The sequence below is a fragment of the Saimiri boliviensis genome, chromosome 3 (genome assembly GCF_048565385.1).
Source record: "Saimiri boliviensis isolate mSaiBol1 chromosome 3, mSaiBol1.pri, whole genome shotgun sequence".
Taxonomy (NCBI): Eukaryota; Metazoa; Chordata; class Mammalia; order Primates; family Cebidae; genus Saimiri; species Saimiri boliviensis.
Window position 1 is genome coordinate 145,587,141 of NC_133451.1, and position 18,289 is coordinate 145,605,429.

Here is an 18,289-nt window from a genome sequence, read left to right on the forward strand (position 1 = left end):
ACCACAAGATTTCTAAATGTATTATGAATTGATCAATTAAGGGTTTTTTAATTATTTTTTAAAAAGTGTTCCTGCCAGGCATGGTGGCTCATGCCTGTAATTCCAGCACTTTGGGAGGCTGAGGAGGATGGATCACCTGAGGTCAGGAGTTCGAGACCAGCCTGGCCAACAAGCTGAAATCCCATCTCTACCAAAAATACAAAAAACTTAGCCAGGTGCAGCGGTGGGCCTCTGTAATCCCAGCTACTAGGGAGGCTGAGGCAGGAGAATTGTTTGAACCTGGGAGGTAGAGGTTGCAGTGAGCTGAGATTGTCCCATTGCACTCCAGCCTGAGCAACAAGAGCAAAATTCTGTCTCAAAAAAAAACAGTGCTTCGTGGATGAAAATAACTCAGAACAAAAGCACATAGCAGGTGTTTTTCAAAACACATGGATGTGTGAAGAAAAGTAAGACATTAGCCATTATATCACCAATGAGATAACCTCTCCCCGCCCCACCGCATCACTTCCTAGCTGTATATATAACGAGCCAGTAATTTAACCTCCTCAAAAGTCTTTACCTCTGATGCTAACATCTCAAGTTGCCACCAAGACTAAAGGAGAAAATGGGCCAGGTGCCATGGTCCAGGCCTGTAATCCCAGCACACTGAGGGCTGAGGCGGGTGGATCAACTGAGGTCAGGAGTTCAAGACCAGCCTGGCCAACATAGTAAAACCCAGTCTCTACTAAACATACAAAAAAACAGCTGGGCATGGTGATGCATGCCTGTAATCCCAGCTACTTCGGAGGCTGAGGCAGGAGAATCGTTTGAACCCTGGAGGCGGAGGCTGCAGTGAGCCGAGATCACACCATTGCACTCCAGCCTGGGTAACAAGAGGAAGACTCCGTCTCCAAAAAAAAAAAAAAAAGGAATTTTAAGTATACAGCACACTGCCTGACACAAAATAAACACTTTAGTAACAGAAACGATTTGTAAATATAAGCAATAGTTGTCTTCAGGTATGCAGACATACGACTAACACTATGAATAGCACTACGGATGCCAAAGAAATATAAAATACTCTCTTACATGGAAATTAGAGACTGACAAAATCAAGATACTTACATAATCAGTAAACGATGTACATACGCCTCTCAGCTTTATAGATAGTAAATATATGCTCATAATGCAGTTATAAAGGAAACCAATGTACACTTGAAGTTAAGTTCCCCACACCTTTTCTTGCATTTTATATTTCCCATCATCAACTTTATAGTAAGCTTCATGAAAACGTAAGTTATGTCATCCTTAAAAGCTGCTCTGGAATGAGAACTTAAGTTTCCTTCAATCCAAAATACAATCCCCCTCTCACCCCCTACTCTACTTGTATCATTGTTTACTTTTTCTTTCCCACCCAACTAAACTGTAAACTCTTTGAAAGTGAAAATAATTGTGTGTTCCATTTACCACTTAATTCTCAGCAACAAGAACAGTGCCTAGCATCTGGGGTACTCATAAGTGGCAGACAAGAAAAAAAAATAAAATCAGACTCTTTGATTTTTACTTCTTCAGTATTCCCCACTGTAATCAAGAGTACCTAGTGCATATAAACCATTAACGACCACATTGAATGTCAGATATTTTATATACATTATCCCCTTTAATCCTTTAAAATCCTTAAGTGTAGCTATTTTTATCCTTACTTATAACAGATGAGGAAATGGATTCAAGTAATGAGAGAGAAGTGCTAACTGGCAGAGTCATTATTCAAACCTCAACTGTCCTGAGCCCAAAATCCATCTTTTTAATAACAAAACAAAAGTTTACTGTATTTGCAATACCAGTCATCTCTACTGGCTGCAAGCTTGACTCAACAGATGCTTAGTAACAGGAATCTTCTAAAACGATTTTCGGACAAAAACAGGTTGTGTCAATCCAACTTGGAAAGTTTTAAAGTTCCATAACTAACCTTGTTGAATGACTATTGAATCCAATCTGAGTTTCATCTCAGCACGTTCTACTATTCTTTCTTCTACGGTGTTATCAGTTATAAAGCGAAACACTCTGACTGTCTTGGTCTGTCCAATTCTATGTGCTCGATCCTAAATAAATTACCATGTTATTTTGAATACAGTTTAAAAGTTAAATAAATAACACTGAAATGGGTACACTGAGAAACAAAATTAATATATTCTGCAGTATAAAACTTTTACAAATTTGTAGTAACACTGAATCTGTAAGGAATCAGATGAATTCTGCTACGTTACACTAAGATAAAACACGTCTCCAAACAACACACAAAATTGTAATTGTTAAGTCTGATGATAAAAGACTTTGTAAGTCTTTTTTCCTAGGTTTAAATTCAAAGTGTTTTTCTACATAAATCAAATCATTTGCACTACTATCAGGCAAAAAAAAAAAAAGAAAAATGACATTAAACAATAAACTTATTAGCAAACATTAAAATTCTAATCTTTAAATAGGGAACGTGCCTAATGGGCCAGGTGCGGTGGCTCACTCCTGTAATCCCAGCACTTTGGGAGGCTGAGGTGTGTGGATCACCTGAGTAAGAAATTTCAGACCAGCCTGACCAACATGGTGAAACCCCATCTCTACTAAAAATACAAAATAGCTGGGCATGGTGGTGTACACCTATGATCCCATCTACCCGAAAGGTTGAGACAGGATAATTGCTTGAAACTGGGAGGTGGAGGTTACAGTGAACCAAGATTGCACCATTGCACTCCAGCCTGGGCAACAAGAGCAAAACACCACCTCAAAAAAAAAAAAAAAAAGGGAAGTAACTAATGACAAAGATTAAATAAAGTTGGGTAGTTGGGTTTATGGTCACCGATGTCGTAGGTCAGGCCAATCTGCTATCAATTTTCTCAGTCTAAAAATAATCTTCCTCATCTGACCAGGTACTCTCAAACAAGCATATCTTTTAAACATCTAAAGTGACAGACAAGTTAGTTGCTCATCAAACCCAATTCCTTTCCTCCTGTGATACAACTATAGTATCATTTACCAATACCCTTGCAGTCAGTTATGCTATATGATTTGAGTTCTGTCCAACTGTCTGGTCAATGGGGTGAAGAGACAAGGAGGCCCTTTCAAGGTCTGACCCATAAAAAATTTCCCAGGCAATCCCCAACTCTATCCTTTCCCCTTTCTGCCAGTAGGATGCAGAGGATATAGCAGAGGACTCCAGGGTCCTAAGATATGGCAGAGGCCTGAGATGGAAATATCCTTATTTAGATGGAAGATCACCTCAAAATACTTTCACTGAATCATTAGAGAAAAATAAAACTCTAGTGGTTAAGTCACTGGTAGTTGTAGAATTAGCTTGCCCTAATTAATGTATCTAATAAGCACAGAATACATTTATTTGTTATCTCTTACCATAGCCTGAAGATCTACTTGGGGATTCCAATCAGAGTCATACAAAATTACTACATCAGCAGTTGCAAGATTGATCCCAAGACCACCAGCACGTGTGCTTAACATGAAAACAAACTTTGTGCTGTTTGGTTCATTGTAGGCATTGATGGAGTCCTATGGATAAAATAAAATGAGTGTCAAGAAATTCATGATTCTTTTTTATCTCCCTCCCCATATTTTACTCACTTGTCTTTCATCATGAGGTGTCTGACCATCCAACCTGCAGTACTCGTAATTTCTCCACATGCAATAATCTTCCAAAATGTCCAAAACTCTTGTCATTTGACTGAAAATTAGTACTCGTGAACCTGTTGGTGAATATAGTAATCCATTATCAGCGGCTTCAAAAAAGCAAAATTTAAGGGTAACCAAAACTAAGACTAACCAATTATCCCTTAATTCCAAAGTTACCTACTTGGTTACAAGCAGGGAAAAAAATCTACATTATTATTCAAGTCAGTCATTCCCCACTTTTTTCACACCATGGCATAAATAAAAAAGGATAACATTTGTACAGAAAAGCGTATTTGCCACTGGTCTGGGAGGCTACGCTATCCCAAAGGGTAAGATAATCATCATCTTGTTAACCCATATCTGTTTAAAAATAACCTTCCACTACTCCACAGTAACTTTTCCATGCATACAACTCCTCCAACCCTCAACACACAGCCAATACTCCTGGTCTCAGCCTGGTTCTTAAGACCCATTCCAAATGAAAGGACCATAGTATGTGTCTCGTGTATCTACAGTGATTATCCTTCACTTATCTGACATGATTCAAATTATCTCACTGCCTTCCATTTCTTTAGGCAGCTACATAATATCCTTCAGTAAAATGTATCAAGACAAAGGATCATTTTGAAAAGTAATGATTATAAAATGATCCTGTCTTCAAAGCAGAGGCTGAACATCTGCTGTTGCCACACATTCCTGCATCTCAAATACATAAGAATTTTTTTTTTTTTTTTTTTTTTGTGAGACGGAGTCTTGCTCTGACACCAGGCTGAAGTGCAGTGGCGCCATCTCAGCTCACTGCAACCTCCACCTCTCAGGTTCAAGTGATTCGCCTGTCTCAGTCTTCCACATAACTAGGACTACAGGCACATGCCACTAAGCCCAGATAATTTTTTTCTATTTTTAGTAGAGATGGGGCTTCGCCATGTTGGCCAGGCTGGTCTCAAACTCTCGACCCTAAATGATCCACCTACCTCAGCCTCCCAAAAAGTGCTGGGACATGAGAATATTTTATAGTCTCCCTGCAGAGTTTAATAAAGCTTTCGTTATAGCTGAGTATCCCCACTAAGTTTCTGCCACTCCTCCCTACCAATTCAATTCCTTTAATTACTCTGCTTTCAAGGAAAACATTTTTAAAAAATCTATCTCCACAAAAAGGTATAAAAAGGAAAAAGTAAACCCATTCACTGACAACTCTTAAATATGCTTTTGACAGTAGCATAGAGGAGATTCATTTACTGGTACAACTGTCATTCTCATTAAAATACAGAAACAAAAACAACCTTGAAACTGTATACTTGATAATGTAACAGTGACATGTCTTATCTTTAAGAGATATATAATAATTTATGAAATGTTATAGTATCTGAGGTTTGCTTCAAATAATCTGGGAGCAGGAAAGCTATAGTAGACTAAAGATTATTTTTATTAGTTAAAATTGTAAGCTGGCTTCTTACTAAGTTCTTTCTACATTCAGGTAATTTTAAATATATTCAAATGCTCACCACAGACATATAAGAAGTTAGCATACTATAAATAAAAATGTTTTGGGTCCATGTAAATGGTACCTAATTAAATTAAAACTCCACATAAATAACTGAGAAACAGTATCATGAACACACCACCGCTATCTAATAATGGATCTGGGAACCATGTATGGGAGGGAGGTGCACTCTTCACATTTTATGACAGAAAGCTATGATTCCTAGGAAGGCATATATAAGGTGCAAACTCTTCCCAAAATCCAGGGAGTGTGGTTGCTCTAACTATTGCTTACCTTCTAAGAGACTTAAGGCCTAAAACCAGGAGTGGGGGTTAGCATTCAAATAATGAATGGTTTTTACTGTTCTACACTTCAACTTTACAAAGTATCAGAGCAGTCATTTCAAAATATAGTGCTCCTTCATTTTAACATGAACATTTTAAAACAGTTTTGATAATCTGATATGAGCAACAGATACCTTGTTCTTTTAATTTAGGAAGCAGTTTGTCTAAAACCACCATTTTGCCACTGTTAGTTACTAGATGCATATCTGTTGTATAAGGAGGACCAGGTTCCGCTCCATCAAAGAGATACGGATGATTACAGCATTTTCTCAACTGCATCAGGATGTTCAATAACCTCATTTTGTCCATCTTGCCTGCTGAGTTGAGTATATCTATATCCTTCATTAATATCCGAGTATACCTATTCAAAGAAGAAAAATATTTTAAGAGCTCAAATGTTCCTTGATTGATCCCTGCCACTTTACATACTTAATTGTCTTCCCCACTGGAACCCTCAAATACCTGTAAGAAACTACTCATTAACATCTAGGTATGGTTAGGAATTTAACATCTGTACCCTCTTTCTTTTTGTTTCCATTTTTCTTTATTGTCCGTAGTGTTCTAATGTTCATACTTATGCCTTGAGCCTTGAGGATATTATTTTTTTTTAAGTATAAAAAAAGTTTCCTTGGGTAGAATTAAAACAAAGCAGTAAGTTATAACATTTTTTAAGTGAGCAAAACTTAAAAAAATGTTAGATGTAGTTTTTTGCAACAGAAAGTGTCACGATTCAGTTACAATATACCCCATAGCTAGTGCAACATTTAGGTAAGAACCCTAAGATCTGAGAAGAGAGGAAGAATAATGAGATGGTAAGGCATGATGATGAGAATAATATGAATAAAATGTGATTAAAACATACATATAAATACATAGGGGGAGGAAGATTTGTCTGTGAGACAGGTCGGTGAGGCTACAGTCACAAACTAAGGCCAGATTATAAAAAGCCTTGAATGTATACTGAGAATTTAGACATTATTATGCAAGAATGAGTAATTTGAGCAACAAAGTTTTAGGCGCCTTGGATCCTTTGAACAAAGTAAGTTCAAAGGCAATCTCTGCTTAAACAACAAGGCAGACCTTTCTATCTCAATTCTGATATAAAGTTCACTTGCGTTTAACTAAAAAAGATTTGTGTTCCCTTAGCATTAACTCGTCTTAGTTCTGTTTTACAGATAGCCAAGGTAAGCCTATTACCTGCTACCCTTTTATAAGTTTTGAAGACATTTAGGACTGACCACCTTCTACAGATAACCTCTTACTCAGATAACATGCTCAGTTCTCTAGATGATATTAAGTCCTTTAACGAAATAACTCTGGCCTCCTGCAAATACTTATCAAAATTAAGTATCCAATTGAATATACTAGTAATATAATGAGACAAGTAAATAAAACGGTAGCTATATTTATTTCCCTCCTTTGAACACTATACTTATATTAAGGTTAACAGTATCTTTTTCTACAGCCACTTTACACTGACCCAAGTATTTATGAACTTCCAAGTGAACCGTATGTCTCCCCTACTGTGCTATCACAGTTTCCTTTTAGAAAACCCAAGTCGATGGCTTCACATGAACCCTGTTCAATTAAATCTCAATTTTAATGTTGGATTCATAAGGCTTCCATCCTGATTCTGTCACCTAATAGGTTCAAAACTTTCTGTAACGAATTTAATGAGCAAGCCCTATACTACATGACAAAAAAACCTTTCGGGTTGAGTTCAATCCAGCAAACTGGAATTCCATGAAAACACAAATTAGAAAAACAAAATACAAATGAAATTTAGGGAAGAAACAATAGTGCTATCAAATACATCTGAGAACACATACCATTCTCTTTGCATTTTGCTGAGACCCACATAGATTTTTACTTCCTTCTTTGGAGGCAAACTCTTTTCAACATCAGCCTTAATTCGGCGAAGGAGGAATGGACGCAAAACCTTAGAAAGGACAAAAAATTAAATAGGTAATACCAATATTACACATGAGGTTATATTTCAGTATCTCAGAATTGTATGTAAAATATATGAAAAAGAAATTTCTGTGTACACAAGTGACTTTTAGGATTTCTCCTTGCAAATACAGTCATATCTCAGTGTCTGTGGGAGACTAGTTCCCGTCCCCTTCCCTTTGAATACGAAAATCCACAAATGCTCGAGTCCCTTATATAAATGCGGTGTTTGCACATAACCTACAAACATCCTCCCATATACTTTAAATCATCTCTTGAATCTCTTAATTACTCATAATAGCTAATAGAATGTAAATGCCATGCAAATAGTTGTTACACTATACTGTTGAGGGAATAATGACAAAAAGGTCAGTATGTTTAACACAGATGTCACCATCCATTTTAATCTTTTTTGGGGGCAAATATTTCCAATCCACAGTGGACTGAACCTATTGATGTGGAACCTAAGGATATGAAGGGCTAACTGTATATAATTTGTGACTATTGGGTTCCAAGATCATTACTTATTCAATACAAGTATACCTCAGAGATAGTGTAGGCTCAGTTTCAAACCACCTCAATAAAGCAAGTCACGTTTCCCAGTGCATCTGACTTATGTTTACACTATTAAATGTGCAATAGCATTATGTCTAAAAAACAGCATACATACCTTAGTTTAAAAATACATTTTTTTTAAAATGCTAACAAAGTGAACACATGCTGTTGAAAAAATGGTGTTGACAGACTTCCTTCACACAGGGTTGCCACAAACCATCTATTTGTTTTGCAAAATCAATTTAAAAAAAAATGCAGTATCTGTGAAGCACTGCAAAACGTAATAAAATGAGGTGTGCCTTTATATATTATTAGTATATACTTGTTATACTACCATAAAATACTAAAAACAATAGTAAATTTTAAAAACGGTGTTTTTAACAATTCACTGCCTTTCCGGTCTATAAGTAGTTACTTGCATGCAGACTGTCTAATGTTGCTTAAGAATGTGCCAGGGGTCTCATTAAGTCTCTTTATGGTTAGTCTTTAAATTTACTGTCCTAACTTATGGAAGGAATATGAAAGTATATAATTCAATAAATCATGACTGTACGGTGTTATAAATTTTATTCAAGTACCGTAAAAAATACCCATGTAATTATTACCTAAATTGAACACGCTAGAAATCCTTTTTGTGTCCCTTCCAGTCACTATCCCCTCCTCATTTCCTTCCCAAGAGTAAGCAATATTCTGACTTTTAGACACCATAGATTCATTCTGCCTATCATTTTTAACTTTATATACATGGACTCATTCAATATACACCCATTTATATCTGGTTTCTTTTATTAAACAATAAGACATTTCCATATTATACGCAGTACTTCACTCATTTTCATAAAACGGTAAGTTTTAGAATTACCCATACAACTAAAAATATCCTTTTTTGTACGTTTGTTCTATTTACACTGATTTTTTAAAAATACTATTATCACAAAACGAATTAGACAGTGAGAAAAATAATCAGCAACACCTCTCTAATATCGCCATGTAGAAAAGCTAGTTTAGCCCTAGTCAAGAGGCAAACTGCCAGATGTGTATGTGAAGACCTTTACCCTGACTGGTGCTAGCCCTGACTGGTGCTCTTCTAGCATCGTCCAGCTAAATTCAACTAGATAAACCCAGGTGTAACCCACAAAAAACCATCCAGTCAACCCATAAATTTTGGGGTTGTTAACAAAATATAAGATATTAAGTGTTTGTGGGGTGGGGGAAATAAGGCGTTCTAAGATTTTTTGAAGGGAGGGGTACATAAGGGGTTCTTACTAACCCCTATGGGGGATCAGTAAGGTGTTTTGGGGAGTGGAGGAAATAAGGGGTTCTTTCGTAGCATTAGATAACTAATATATAAAATAAAGAGTTATCTCATGCCTAAGCATATCCATACTGACTTCTACAGCTTCCTTTCATTATAGGAACACAGGTGCTATTGCAGAAACTTCAGAGTAAAGATCAGGACAAAGTAGAGAGACAGCTACAAGACCTCTTCTCCCCAACCTGAGAAGCATTTTCAAAATGCCCTGTGAACAAAATAGAGTTTCCGAATCTGGCTGATTCTGCTGTGTGGGTTGTTCATTTGCTTTACCTAGATGTACCTACGTATTAAAGGAAAGCTAAGAACAGAGGAATAAGGAAAAAAAATTCACGAAGGAAGATCAACTTTTTCTGCCTTCTTTTCTACCCCCAAGATTACACATAACACTACACAATCCTTGGTCTAAGTAAATACAAAGAGAGTGCTTAGGTACTTGAATGCCATCTGAATTGAAATTAAGGTAGCTAGGAAATTACTACCTATAATTATTTAGAAAAACTCTCAGTATTCAAGAATTTTAAAGTACCTTATAATGAAATATGTGAACATTCATGAACTTAAATTTTTTTTCCCTATTTAAATATCCACTCTAACCAGGCATTGTGCCAGGTATACAAAGACAAATAAATATGTATTTCCTGCCTTTATGCTTACAATCCGGTATGGAAAACACTTGTGAATCACCTAAATAACCTCTGCAAAGTCCTATAACGTTAGAATGCTCAGATTATTAAAGATAGAATACACAGAAGAGCACCTAGGCCAGCCTCAGCCTGGGTAGGTCAGTGGAGGTGATGTCACTGAGTCTCGGACTAGGTATTATTAGTAAAGAGACCAGGAAAAAAGATTCTAGATGTAGCAAAAACAGATTAGAATTAGCACAATGTTTACAGAAAACTAACAGTGGGGTCAGTAATCTATCAAACTAAAGCTCAATACATGAAGAAATAAAACAGATGCCAAAGAACGTTAAAAAGGTTAGGTCATGGAGGGTCACAATTTTGTCCCCCAGGGGACATTTGCAATGTCTAGAGATATTTTTGGTTGTCACAACGGAAGGAATGTTACTGCCGGCATCTAGTGAGTAGAAGTGTCAGGGATGCTATTAAACATACTACAATACACAGGACAATCACGTTCTCCCCTCTTTCCTTACTCCTAGAAGACAAACCCAGACCAAAATGTCAGAAGAGGCTGAGAATTCCTGAGTTAAGTCATATAAGACATTCTTACAAGCTCCTGCTTTAACCTGCTGACCAGGGTATTTTAATCTGGAGTCTGTTAGAGAAGTTTCTCTACCTACCAACTTTTACTTGTAAACTGTCATAGGAAGCTATATGTAGACACAAAGCCATACAGCAAAGCAAAAACATACCATCTCTGCTCATAATGCAATATTAGCAGTTGCTTATACACATAGTCACTAGATTTAAGAAAAAACAGATATATCTTTAGCCTTTTCAAAAGTGAAACTGTTAGATTCTTCTATGGAATATAAATGGAACTAAGTTTTAAAAACTTGTCTATACGGCTGGGCGTGGTGGCTCACACCTGTAATCCCAACACTTTGGGAGGCCAAGGCAGGCAGGTTGGTAACTTGAATTCAGAAATTCGAGACTAGCCTGGGCAACATGGTGAAACACTGTCTCTACAACAAATAAAAAAATTAGCTGGGCATGGTGGCAGGTGCCTTAGCCCCAGCTACTCTAGATGTTGAGGTAGGAGAGACTGCTTGAGCCTGGGAGGCAGAGGTTGCAGTGAGCCAAGATCATGCCACTGCACTCCAGTCTCCAGTGAGACTCTGTCTCAAAAAACACTAACAAAAACCTGTCTACATTATTATGCAATTCTTCTTTCCCCCACTGCACTTTTTACAACTACAAGAGATTACATTTTCCCTTAAGTAAGGATTCCATTCTAGGTTCTAACACTGAAACCACCACACGTCACCCCCTACACTGATTGTAAGATGTAACAATTAAGTGGCAGAATTCAAACAGATCTGATTCTTAAGCCATTATGCTTTTTGCTAATAGGAAAATACTTTACTAATTTAAACCTCTAACCTTTTTCCCATCAGAAATATGCTTTAACACTACTCCAAAATACTTACCATATGAAGCCTCTCGACTAGCTTTTGATCCCCAAGGCAGTTGTTTGTATCAAACCAGGAATCAAAGTCCTAGATTAACAAACAAAACATATACTCAGGTCAGAGATAATATTAACAAATATCCTATAATAATAGATATAAAAATAATTTCTAGAATTAGTATATTTGAATTGTAATCCCCCCCCCAAAAAAATCACTTAGTCCAATCCCATTTTTTTATGTGTCATTATTACCAACTAATTTTAAAACCAAGTTTAGAAACCATACTACCTTCTAAACATTCTTCTCGAAAACATCAAAATAACAAGTTTCACGGTGAAAGTTGGAAAGCAAATTCTATAGAATCAGAAAATATTCTTGAAAAATATCTTTCAAGTTTCATAAAAGCTTTAAAATTAAACCATTTTATACTTTGGTCTCTAAGACCATTCAGACTACTCAAATACAAGGTTACAGAACAATGTCAATTTTAATCAAACTTACTAAATGAAACTGACTAGCATTTCATTAATATTTGGTTAGGATTTCAACAAGGACAGTTTCCCTAACCTCATCTCTTGAATATATGGAGTTCTTTTGTTGGTTGGTTTTTTTTTTTTCTTTTGAGACGGAATTTCACTCGTTGCCCATACTGGAATGCAATAGCACAATCTCAGCTAACTGCAACCTCCGCCTCCCTGGTTCAAGCCATTCTTCTGCCTCAGCCTCCCAAGCTGGGATTACAGGAGCCTACCACCACGCTCAGCTAACTTTTTGTATCTTTAGTAGAGACAGGGTTTCACCATGTTGGCCAGGCTGGTCTTGAACTCCTGACCTCTGGTGATCCACCTGCCTCGGCCTCCTAAAGTGCTGGGATTAAAGGAGTGAGCCACCACATCCAGCCTGAACACATGTATCAAATGTGTGCTTTGTTTTTGAGTAAACATAATCTTAGCATTCACTGCTATAACTAAAGCAAATGAAAGTGTCAATGTAGTGAGAAAAAGGAATTACCTCAAAAACATCAAAATATGTAAAATCAAAACTAAAACTGCTTTTGGAGTTAGTTTAAGTATCTTTTTACATCACAAAGTCTTTCTTCTTTTAAAATAATCTTCACAGAACAAACCAAAATTAACTGTACAAAAACGTACTAACGTGGAGCTCTTCAAATCCCCCTAATACACACAATATGCCAGCTAGGCAAGCAAAGCTTCAAAAATAAATGCTGGTACTGCCAAAAAAAAAAAAAAAAAAAAAAAAATCGCCCTGCAATTATTAATAGCACAAACTTCACATTACTATTAACAGTTCGAACAGCTAATTAACCATTGCTATCATTTCTATGACTACAAATAATCCATAAAGATTAGATTCTATTTGTTTGTTAGACTATAAGAAATGCCAGACAGACTTCACTATATTTGACAGTCACCCTTGGGACTTAGAACATAAGCAATGTGAGGCATACAAATCATTTCAGGAATACATTTAGCAGCACTTTAAAAACACAACCAGTCAACCTAGAGCCACTGAAACAAAGGCAGGCCAACATGACTTACCAAATAGGAGTGATATAATTTATGCCATTTCAGAGAGAGAAAACAATGATTTAAAGTAGAATGAAGCCTGGTGTGGTGGCTCACATCTGTAAACCCAGCACTTTGGGAGGCCAAGGCAAGCAGATCACTTGAGGCCAGGAGTTTGAGATCAGCCTGGACAACATGGCAAAACCCATCTCTACAAAAAATACAAAAACTAGCCAGGCACGGTGGCACACACCCGTAATCTCAGCTACTCAGAAGGCTGAAGCACAAAAATCGCTTGAACCCCTGAGGTAGAGGGTGCAGTGAGCCAAGATCACACCACTGCACTTCAGCCTGGGCAACAGAGTGAGATTCTGTTTCAAAAAAATATATAACAACAATAATAAAACGAGACTGAAACCAAAGGCACAAAAGTAAATTCCCATTAAACAGAGACAACCTAGTAGATAACACCAGGCTAACTATGTAAATAAAAGCATGAAAAATTAATGATAATCTCAAGCCGTACTATAAAAAGCAAGCCACTTTTATTATAAAAATATATAGCATTAAACAAAATATTATTAGCTAGAAAGCACCAGGAAATACTTACATCTGCAGAATTAAACACATCTGGCAACAAAAAGTTAAGAAGTGACCACAGCTCATGCAAGTTGTTCTGAAGAGGTGTTCCAGTTAATAATAGTCTATTTGTAGTCTTGAATTCCCTCACTATTTCTGACAACTGAAAGAAAAGAACCAAATACACCATTTTAATAGTCTGCAATATTGCACTAGTTACAATAGCAAAGACTTGGAACCAACCGAAATGCCCATCCATGACAGACTGGAAGAAAATGTGGCATGTATATACCATGAAATATTATGCAGCCATAAAAGAGAGTGAGTTCATGTCCTTTGCAGGGACATGGATGAAGCTGAAAGCCATCATTCTCAGCAAACTAGCATAGGAACAGAAAACCAAACACTGCATGTTCTCACTCGTAAGTGGGAACTGAACAACAAGAACACATGGACACAGAGAGCAGAACATCACACACCAGCGCCTGCTGGGGTGGATGGGGAAAACGGGGAGGGAGAACATTAGGACAAATACCTAATACATGCTGGGTTTAAAACTTCGATGATGGGTTGACAGGTGCAGCAAACCACCATAGCACATGCATACCTATGTAACAAACCTGCACATTTTACACATGTATCCCAGAACTTAAATTAAAAAAAAAAATTCTGCATTTTAATCAAATTCTTACATGAAGGCTTTTCACATCCAAGTATCAAATTACCTTAGATTTTTCATTTTTGATCCTGTGAGCTTCATCTATTACTAAATATCTCCAATTAAATTTTTTGAACACAGACTTCTCTTTAATAAGCATTTCATAAGATGTTACACATACATCCCATTCTCCCGGTAATAAAACGTCTCTGACAAAAGCAGCCTGCGTAACAAGAGAAAAAAATTACAACATGCAGAAATAAACTACATGAAATTTATGAATGACAAGTAATCTAGTATGTAAAAGGAGATGGGACTATTAAAAAGGAGTGGAGTAGCTACATTATGCAAACATTTAGAACCAGCTTTCCTAACACTAAAGTAACTTCATTAATCATTTAAATATCAGAGCCATTGAGTTTTTAAAAACTGACAAAGTTAACCAGTGCAAAATTCAGTAGACTTAAAATAGAAAGACTTTAAGTGTCTTTCCACAATTCCACCAGATCTGGAAATTCTTGAGACAGGTTTAGACAAAAAAAGAGGGGCGTTTTAACATAAATAAAGGAAGAGGGCAGAAAGATAGTTAGCATTAGTAGCCATTTTTATTCCTTTCAGGTTTATAAATGTATTAACACACTGCTAATAGTATTACTTTACAGGTAAGAAAACTGAAGCAAAGAGTGGCTAAGTAATTACCACTCTTTGGGCCCCAAAACAAAACAACTTGATAACTTAAAATACCCAACGTAACTAGAAAGGGAGAGAAATAAATCTAGGCTTATCACTCACAGCTAAACGAAGGGTAAAACAAAACAAGTACACAGCTGTTCAGGAGAGTCTGAATAAATGTCCAAATCTGAGCTTTATATTCTAATGTTATTATTTCCATCTCTTCTTCCCACAAGGATGATGTCAACTGATCACAATTTTAACTTATTTCGTTAGATATCACAACAAATCATCGAATTACCGTAATTGACTCAATTTGCCTTTAAAAACCATAATGCTATTACTATTACCACTATACACATTAATCTAAAAACGTGGCTCCTTTAATTTCCAACCACCTCACATTTCAAAGCATCTTTTAAAAACAAGAAAACACTTCTAAGAATGAGAGCACAACCAATGATTTTAAACAACCACTCCCAAAAGGGAGAAAACCAAACTGTATTCTTACAGCTTTCTGCAATTTCTAACATCTTCCCAGTATAATTTTTGTGGGTTTTTTTTTGAGATGGAGTCTCACTCTGTCGCCCAGGCTGGAAATGGTGCAATCTCAGCTGACTGCAACCTCCACCTCCCGGGTTCAAGTGATTCTCCTGCCTCAGCCTCCTGAGTAGTTGGGACTACAGGCACATGCCACCATGCCCGACTACTTTTTCTGTATTTTTAGTAGAGACATAGTTTCACTATGGCAGCCAGGATGGTCTTAATCTCCTGACATCGTGATCCATCTGCCTCGGCTTCCCAAAGTGCTGGGATTACAGGCATGAGCCTGTCACTCAGTATGATTTTTATCCACCAAGACAATGCTACATTTGTAAATACTAGTATTTGCAAAGATCCCATCTCTTTTAACCTTCCCCCCCATGTATCCAAGCCTGAAGTCAAATTATTTTAACATCAATAATGTAACGAAATACTAGAAACTTACTCGTTGTTCTTTATCTCCTATCAAACAAACAGATCTAAGTGTTGGTACCCATCTCTTGAATTCACTCATCCAGTTGTGTAATGTAGACTTAGGAACCAAAACCATATGAGGACCAGGAATGTTTCTATAATGTTTCATATATCCAAGAAGAGAAATTGTTTGAAGAGTCTTTCCTAGGCCCTGAAAGATTTCAAAATAACCACAAAGCAATGAATAACCACAAAAACATTATTTTACAATTACACCTCCATATGTAAAAGAAATGCTACATATTTTCAATAGTTAATAAATGGCAAAAACTTAATATATGTGAAAGTTTGTAAGTGTTATGTCACATAATCTTCACAAGTCTCTAAGGGAAGTATTATCACCCACGTAAGACCCAAACACTTTAAGTGACTTTCTCAAAGCCATCTAGCAGAGCTAGCATTGAAACGCAATTCTTTTGACTTTGTACTTTCTCCAGCCAATTAAATGTTTTAGCACCAGAACAATAAAGAAACTTTTTTAAATATTCATTACATAACTAATAGTTAATAAGAGATAAAACGTCTTTTAAGAATTATACGCCGGGCGCAGTGGCTCAAGCCTGTAATCCCAGCACTTTGGGAGGTCGAGGCGGGTGGATCACGAGGTCAAGAGATCGAGACCATCCTGGTCAACGTGGTGAAACCCCGTCTCTACTAAAAATGCAAAAAATTAGCTGGGCATGGTGGCGCGTGCCTGTAGTCCCAGCTACTGAGGAGGCTGAGGCAGGAGAATTGCTTGAACCCAGGAGGCGGAGGTTGCGGTAAGCCGAGATCGTGCCATTGCACTCCAGCCTGGGTAACAAGAGCGACACTCTGTCTCAAAAAAAAAAAGAATTATACAAGCTGCCACCCTGAAAAAAATACTTATCAGCTATAAACAATTAATGATCTCACTTGTATTTTACAGAAGTGGAAGGAAATAAATCATTGTACTACAAAAGTCATCCAAAAATATGTTTCTCAAAATGCATTGTTTTTAAATTTATTGTATTTTCACAGACGGAGATTTTTCACAATTCAAGTACAGATCACACTTATGCCTTTGTTAAGGCAAGCTGCTTATACCAGTTTCAGAGAGGATCAGTTTGCTAACAGTTCTGAACTGTAAGAAACAAAACTGTGTGATATACTTTTATCAATTTAATGTATCAGATATTTCAAATACAAAACATACCCTTCAAAAAACTACCAAACACATACCATTTCATCTGCAAGGATACCATTGATGCCATTCTCATACAAGGATATGAGCCAATTTAATCCTCGGACCTGATAATCTCTCAGTTTACCCCATTTTACATCTAAGAACAAAAGAAAAGCACAATACACATTTTAAGAGAAGAAATACAAGGCAATCTCTTTCATGTATGTCTACACGTATCTACTGACTTCATTTTCATTACTAAAGGATTCTTGAACAATAGGAACTCTGCATTTACAAAATACTAGAGGTAGCTGCCATGGTTTGAAGTGAAAAGGGTGAGCATGGAAGATAACCAAGTGCAGGAAGCACGACTGCGGGAATCAGAGTATCCACTCCAGCAACTCAGTTCTTAAGTTACACATATACTGGTCCAAGAGATTCTTTGGCCTTTTGTCTTTTTCATGACAACCCAAGTGTTCCTAAACAAGTATTTACAGCTTTCATAAAGACCAGATACAGATTCTCTTTTTTTTTTTTTTTTTTTTTTTTTTTTTGAGATGGAGTTTTGCTCTTGTTACCCAGGCTGGAGTGCAATGGCGCGATCTTGGCTCACCGCAACCTCCATCTCCTGAGTTCAGGCAATTCTCCTGCCTCAGCTTCCTGAGTAGCTGAGATTACAGGCACGTGCAACCATGCCCAGCTAAGTTTTTGTATTTTTAGTAGAGACGGGGTTTCACCATGTTGACCAAGATGGTCTCCATCTCTTGACCTCGTGATCCACCCGCCTCAGCCTCTCAAAGTGCTGGGATTACAGGCTTAAGCCACCGTGCCCAGCCCAGATACAGATTCTTTGGGTGTTTTATTTTCTTTCCATTAAAACAAAGGAATTAGGATATTCCTAAGTTACTTTTCCAATATATCTTATACATTCTAGTGTACTCTTCTTTCAAAGTATACTACTTATTTTGCTTCCCAGAGTAATTATCAAATATACATAATAGTCATCTGATTTTTTTCATACGTACACAGTGTACCCCCATCTCCTTTTGAAAAACACATGAGAGTTAAAAAAGCTAACCAATAAACAAATACATGTCACAAAAAATTAAAACTAATATAAAAACATTAGGTGATTTAAGTAAGCAAATGTCTCCATGAAGTACCTTTTTAAAAATAAATTAGTTTTCTTATCTGGAACAAATATAAAGCAAAACCATCTCTATTTTAACATATACCTCAGGGCAGTAACAAACACAATGACATTTTATATAACTTTGAAATACAGCACTACTATCAG

At 36.8% G+C, this 18,289-nt stretch overlaps 1 protein-coding gene across 1 annotated transcript in view; it reads right to left on the reverse strand.

The window, feature by feature from the left end:
* The window catches only part of SMARCA5 (SNF2 related chromatin remodeling ATPase 5), a 39,909-nt gene that overhangs the window by 9,255 nt on the left and 12,365 nt on the right, over positions 1-18,289 (reverse strand). The window contains exons 5-14 of the mRNA XM_074396865.1: positions 17,049-17,149; positions 15,820-15,999; positions 14,227-14,382; positions 13,533-13,664; positions 11,415-11,483; positions 7,311-7,420; positions 5,616-5,842; positions 3,607-3,728; positions 3,382-3,534; positions 1,949-2,081 (exon numbers count right to left, since the gene is read on the reverse strand). Of these exons, the coding sequence (XP_074252966.1) occupies positions 1,949-2,081; positions 3,382-3,534; positions 3,607-3,728; positions 5,616-5,842; positions 7,311-7,420; positions 11,415-11,483; positions 13,533-13,664; positions 14,227-14,382; positions 15,820-15,999; positions 17,049-17,149 (1,383 nt within the window). The remainder of the gene's footprint in view (positions 1-1,948; positions 2,082-3,381; positions 3,535-3,606; positions 3,729-5,615; positions 5,843-7,310; positions 7,421-11,414; positions 11,484-13,532; positions 13,665-14,226; positions 14,383-15,819; positions 16,000-17,048; positions 17,150-18,289) is intronic.